We start from the raw sequence: 6,513 nt of genomic DNA on the forward strand, positions 1-6,513 counted from the left end.
TACTACTACTACTACTACTACTACTACTACTACTACTACTACTACTACTACTAATAATAATAATGTAATAATAATAGCACGGGATGTCGCGGGGAGTTAGAGACTGATCAAGTCCTTGTTAAATAGAAAGTCACCTGGGTCTGGATATTGAGAGCTTCAGATTTTCAAACGTTTACAGCGGGGGTAATATTGCTTTTGAAAGAAAACAAGTTCGTCATTTTTTTTTCTTTTTAATCGCGACATTATATGCTTATAGCACGCTTGTGTTGAGAACCTAGCAATGTGTTCGCTATTTAATCAATCTATTCTTGTTACAAGTTTTGCCTCTAAAAAGAGCCATTGGTGAGCTGTGATGTAGACCATATTATATGCGTATGTATTAAAAATGTGTGTGAGCAGCGGGAAAAGCTGTGAACAATCTCATTTTCCGCGTAACGGAGATTTATAGTATTTTACGTAAATTTATGAAGAAAAGTTTTAAAATCTAGCCTCAGTTGTAGTAGAAAATATGATTAAGTTAAGACAAATTGAAGCTTACTGCTTTGCAAAGGATGGGTGTCAGTGATTCATCCGTTAAACAGTGATATTTGAGGATAAGTTGCGCCACGAAGTTTTGACCGCTCTACAACACAACTAAGTTTTCCATACAGGTGGCGGGATGCAGGGTTGTGTGGAATTCTGAGATTAAAACAATAACAGAAAAAATCAGAATATTCAGTAACAAGAAATCAAACCATCTACAGGACTGGTCGATTAAAGAACTACGGCAAAATATATTTCACATTCAGATAACATTAGTTTGAAATAAAATGGTATTATTATTAACAATTACAATTTTTGCACTGCGAAACTGTATTTTTACGGAGGAGAAAGAAAAAAAGCACGAATAGGGGAGATAACGCTTAGTTTTTGACTTTCATCTTCCAACTTCCGGATGATGCAAAGTTGACTGAATGTAAACAGCAGGTAGATCTAGAAGAAATCCCAAAATGTATTAAAAAGTCTTTTCCCCAGCTCTGAATAATTTCATATGACAATATACGGTTCTTTCCTGTTTCTGTTCAAAGCCATCTTTTGCTATTTCTCAGTTTTATTGAATTGGTAAGCTCTTCTCAGTACATCTATTCTAGGGCCGACTGTGTAGACTATCGACTATCGGCGTGTAGTTTCTGCACTCAAAAGTTTTTTTTAGCAGAAATAGAAAGGCAAAGGCAAAGGCAGGCCTAGAATCTAGATATAGAATGTAATCTAGATCTAGATCTAGATCTAGAGTAGATCTAGCTTCTAGATCTAGTCTGCACTTCCAAGTTTGGCTACAATTAATGTGGAAGAAGTCAATGTTTCGGTACAACTTAGGGAAGAGACTAGGCCTTACTTAATGAACTTAATCAAGTTAATGACAATGTCTAGATCTAGATCTAGATCTAGCCGTACTTATTCTTAATATGATGGCTAGACTGACCATTAAAAAAACAACATAGGCCTACTGAATTGTAAATATAAATTTAGGAGTGTATACAGACCCGGTAACCGGGAACAGTCACAAAGTATACAGACCCGGTAGGGAAACTCTTTTGTGATTTCGGAAAGTTTCAGTGCCCTCTTGGCTTAGGGTAGACCTAGTGTAGTGTTGTCACCGTATTGTAGTCCCATGAGTGTAGTGTGTAGGATAGGGCTTGAGTTTAACAGGGCAAGGAAAGGCCCGAACTTGGATACAATGGCAGAGATAGACCGAGCTTTAGCTGGGGGGAATGGGGTTGGGGGGCTGAAGCTGGGGTCCAAACAGGCAGTCCGCGATGCGGCGTTATGATTGGCCAGTCCAGTGATGAGTGAGGTTGGGCCGGCAGCAGAGACTGAGAGAGAGATGGTGCGGAGAGAAGTGTTAGTGAGCCACATAATAAGTGATGTGCCACAGCCTAGACGCACAGTACAAGAGCGTAGGCCGTATCCCTTGGCCTAGGCTAGGCCAAAAAGTAAAAGGAAAGGAGAGCGTGTAGTGTGTGATTCCTAAATTATTTAATCATTGAATAAGAATTGCAATCGTTGATGCTCAGGCATGCGCACGCATCCACTTCACCAGTTTTAGGCCTTCCGGTACGACAGACAGCACAAGCAACAGGACTGAGGAAAAGATGGCTTCCAACAAAGACAAAAGGAAAAAATGCTTCTTACTCGAATTAAAGGCCGAGATAATCAACGAAGTTGACAAGAAAAGGAAGACTAATCTAAAGCGCAAATTTTATTAATATGGAAGGGAGGTAATCATGTGGATTAAAATTTTTTATTAGATAATTCCACTTTTTTCACTACAGCAGGATTTTTCTTCTGGAACAAATGTCCCGCTTATATAGCCGTCTTCAGGTTCTACTGTACTGCTAGCTTATAACACTGTAGACACTGTTTACTGGTGTTGTAGTGAGTTGTATGTGTTGCTGTTGTAGTATACTACTACAGTGTGTTGTGCTGTAGTCTACTGTCGTTTGCTGTATATTGTGCTCTTCTGAAATGTGTGTAGCTTGTTAGTGTGAGTGCCATTGACTGAGACTGGTGTTATTTTTCTTACTTTTTAAGATTCTCCATTGACACATCGACTTTCTAAAGTCCATCATGGCTGACAGTGGAAAAGTGAAAGCCCCAGACAGCGGGAAGAAAAAGAACAAGTCACAGAAGAAGAGGGCAGAATCGAGTGGTGATGGGGGAGCAACCCCTACCCCATCGAAGGAGAATGTTCCTGTCACGAAACCGGCATCTCCTGAAGGAGCGACTGCTGCAGCCTCAACAGGGGAGAAAACTCCAGATGTAAAGCCTGCACAAGGAGCACAGGGTCCTAAGCAAGGGGGACAAAATCCTAAAAAGGAAGGGAAACAACAAAAGAGTGAGTGATCGTTGTATTACTGGTTCTCAGATATATTATTGCTTTGTCGAGATGTTGAAGATTCCATATAGACATGTTTTTGTTATATGTGCACTAATACTGTTTCTGAAATTGCCTTGGAGGCAGCAGCAACATTTTTCAATGGTGAACTTTCTTTTAATTGCAAATAAATTATAAATGGCGAATAAGTTGTGTGTGGATAGGTTGGATTCTTTCTTTTAGTCTAGGAATTCCTTGTCTTGCGTTACTTTAGTATTGATTTTATTTTTTAAAAACTTTTTTCTTTTTAACCCTGCTCGTGTTAATGTATTCGGGGGGGGGGGGGGGGTCACTGGTAGAGATAATCGTATTTGAGCAATGTACTTTAACTGCAGTGCAAAAGTACTTACACAGTGTAACAGAAAGTGGTGAAGTGGGTCAACCTTGCCTCCTGGCAGTGATGCTGTGAAGAATGTTCAAAGAAAAAAAGAAAGACTAGAAGTCTCTCTGGAAACTATTGTTGAATGTGACCTCAACAAGTGTAGAAAAAATTGCATGAATGCACTTCGATTTAATTTCATTGTGTTGAGTGCCTTTGATCAAGGTTAAAAATGTAGATGAACTGCAGATTCCTGATGAATGCCGTTGCGTTCTTTACGCAGAGATCTGTTGAGCATATCTACATGAGTAGTACCAATAGGCTGGATAAGACAATGAAAGTATGTTGTTTAGTTCTCTTATCATGATTCATGATGTATGATGTTCCCAGTCATGAAACGAAAAGTAATATATTTTTTTAATTCGTCAAGAAAGTATTCTCAGCGTCAGCTTACTGGCATAGATAGTGCACAGGCTAGGTTAGGAGCTTCAACGCAAGTGAGATGAGTTCTATTCCCATGTGCAGAGAGATTTTATTGAGAATCTACGTTTTCTGTTAGGACGTTGACATATCCTTCTCCGCCTAGATTGGCCCTGACAGGCAAGGTCATATCCCACCTCACAAATAATATGAATTGTGTTTATGGAGGTGTAAAAAACACAACATTTGGAAAGAAAAAGTACTTGCTCAGTTGTTCTTTATTTTGTCATTTTTAAAAAATGTGTGTGTCTACAGATCAAAACAAACCTGAACAAGGTCAGAAAGGCAAAGGGGAGAAGGCACCACCGAAACCGGAGGCTGGAGAAGGGGAACAGAAGTCGAAAGCTCAGCTGAAAGCAGAGAGAAGAGCCATTCAGGTGGGGTCACTTGTGTAGTTTCCTTTCTGCCCTCTGTATGATTCGGTCGGTGGCCTAGTGGTTAGGCTCTCGGACTCGCAACCGTAAGGTCGTGGGTTCGAATCCCGTCAAGGGTCCGACGTTGTGTCCTTGGGAAAGGCACTTTACACGAATTTTCCTCACTTCACCCAGGTGGGAATGGGTACCCGGCTATAGACAGCGAAAGATCTTGTCAGTTTGTTAGTGTTTGAGCGCTTAATCAGCTGCTTGCACTGTATGCTTCCCGGGAAGCTGAGAATGTTTCGGAGTGTTCTAATGTCTGCTGGGGTAATAATATTATAGTGTAAAGCGCATAGAGCCTGCTGCTGAGCGGGGATATGCGCTATACAAATGCTATCTATTATTATTATTATTATTATTCTTCTTTGTTGGATTTTAATGTTTTGAAGAAAGTCCCCTTATCTTGGTTTACGTAAAAAATCGGTGAGAACATTTTTACTCTTTTGGTTTGTTCATATTTGTGCAAATATTTAAAATAATATTGTACCCAGATGAATTAACATCAGACAGATTAAGTAACACATTGCATGTAAAAAAAAAAGGAGAAATAATGTACCACTGGACAAATAGTTATGCGTGTTATTGCATACTTCAGGCGTTGTTCGCTATCCATGAACAAAATAAGGCTGATGTAGAGATTTGACTGAGTTTAGAGGTATAGAAGGGGTTCTCTGGCCTAGAGGTTTAGGTTTTCGCCTCTCATTCAAAAGGTCCCGGGTTCGAATCAGGGTAGCAACCGAACATTTTTTAAATCTAAAATTGTCACCTTTCATCTCCTTCCCTGCTCTCTAGCAATATTCTGTAATCTGCTTTGGTCTCCACTTTCTGCCGCCACCCCCTCACCCGCTTTGCCCCCTCCTCTGGGGTCTTGACTCTTTCTGCTGCTACTCCTTGGTTCCTTCTTACTGCTGTCTTTCAGCCACACCCCTGATCTTCTGGTAGGAAAGATCTACACCTAGCCTTCTGGGACAAGAGCGAAAAATCTCCCATGTGCAAGTTGCACATGTTAAAGATCCCTTGGTGGTCTATGATAAATAAAAGTAGGTTTCGGCCGCCACCTGGGCAAAATTCAGAATTTCCTTCCGACTGAAATTGTGCAATTTGTCCTGCGTGCTCATATGACCTTATGCAGTTGCGAGCGCCGAAAACTAACCAGATATTTTCAGGGTTTCAGGGGTTGTTGCTCTTCACCATCCATGTCTATTGTAGGTTAAAGCAAGTCCGGAAGCCTCACTGGCTCCAGGTAGAGTGTGGTTTATGAGCTCGGGTTCATGATATCGAGCAGTATCGGTGATATATAAAATATAGTGTTTTGGTGGGTGGTGACTAAGGTGTAGTGTTTATCGAGACAAGATAATTGTAGGAAAAAAACAACATGGCACCACACACTGACCACCAGAAATGGCTTGGGTGTAAGAATAGGTCTATCTGAGTGATGTTGTGTATTTAATGCTGAAGTAATAGATTATTATATATGTATGTTTGTATGCATGCTCATATGCATATTGTTGTATGAAAACGTGTGTGTGTGTAAATATTTATATATATATATATATACATACGTGTGTGTGTATAACATTGTAAACCAAATCTCTACTCAAGGATGAAGTTAAATAGTTTGGGGGATTTTGTAACATTTTTGTGGAAAAATGTCCTCAGGAGGCTCAACGAGCTGCCAAAGCAACCAAGACAGCGGAGTCTGGGGGCGGGGCAGCCGCAGCGGGCGCACAGGGACAGCCGTCATCAGCTGGTGCAGGTAAGGGAAACATCCTCCATCTGTTTTTTTTGGGTTGTGTGAATTTTGTAAGAGAACGGATTAACATTTTTTTAGAATTATGTGAATTCAAGAACTGTGAACTTTTTTTGAGAGTCAAACAGATTCTATTAAAGAACTGTTAAATATTTTAGGGTTGTACAAATCCTTTAAAAGAACTGTTTATCTTTAGTACAAAGTGTATATACGTATAAAATTTTAGAACATGATCTCATAATTCAATATAAGTCCCCTCTGACATACAGATAACAACATACTAGATATACCAGCTTTTGATCATATGAATCATCACTGCACTGAACAACATTTCTCAAAAGTGACCAAACTAAACCACCAGCTACTGTTCAAGATAAAGATTTTTAAATACTGATTCCCTCAAGTGATGAAGATACACCCAAGAGGTGTCTTGCACCAGCAGTTGAAACTAACTGGTCACAAAATTTGATACTTGTAAGTTCATTCCTCTGATCCCTCAATCAAGAGAGGGCATTTTGTTCTTCAAAGTACATTCTTCAACAGTAAGAGATTGAATTTCTCTTGTTCATTTTTCATTTTGTTCTTTCATGTAAATTCTTCTAAAATGAGATCTACCCTGCCCTTTCTCTCCCCC

General features: G+C 39.8%; 1 protein-coding gene across 3 annotated transcripts in view; it reads left to right on the plus strand.

Moving 5' to 3' along the window:
• Positions 1–913: 913 nt before the first annotated feature.
• LOC101860529 (translation initiation factor eIF-2B subunit delta) overlaps positions 914–6,513 on the plus strand; it is a gene marked incomplete at its 3' end in the record, with an annotated part of 17,628 nt that continues 12,028 nt past the window's right edge. For 2 of the 3 annotated variants that reach the window (XM_035972491.1, XM_013088251.2), the window contains 4 exon segments: positions 914–966; positions 2,572–2,875; positions 3,969–4,090; positions 5,789–5,885. In XM_035972491.1, the coding sequence (XP_035828384.1) occupies positions 2,608–2,875; positions 3,969–4,090; positions 5,789–5,885 (487 nt within the window). 3 annotated transcript variants of the gene reach the window in all.

This window comes from Aplysia californica, unplaced genomic scaffold, assembly GCF_000002075.1.
Source record: "Aplysia californica isolate F4 #8 unplaced genomic scaffold, AplCal3.0 scaffold00710, whole genome shotgun sequence".
NCBI lineage: Eukaryota > Metazoa > Mollusca > Gastropoda > Aplysiida > Aplysiidae > Aplysia > Aplysia californica.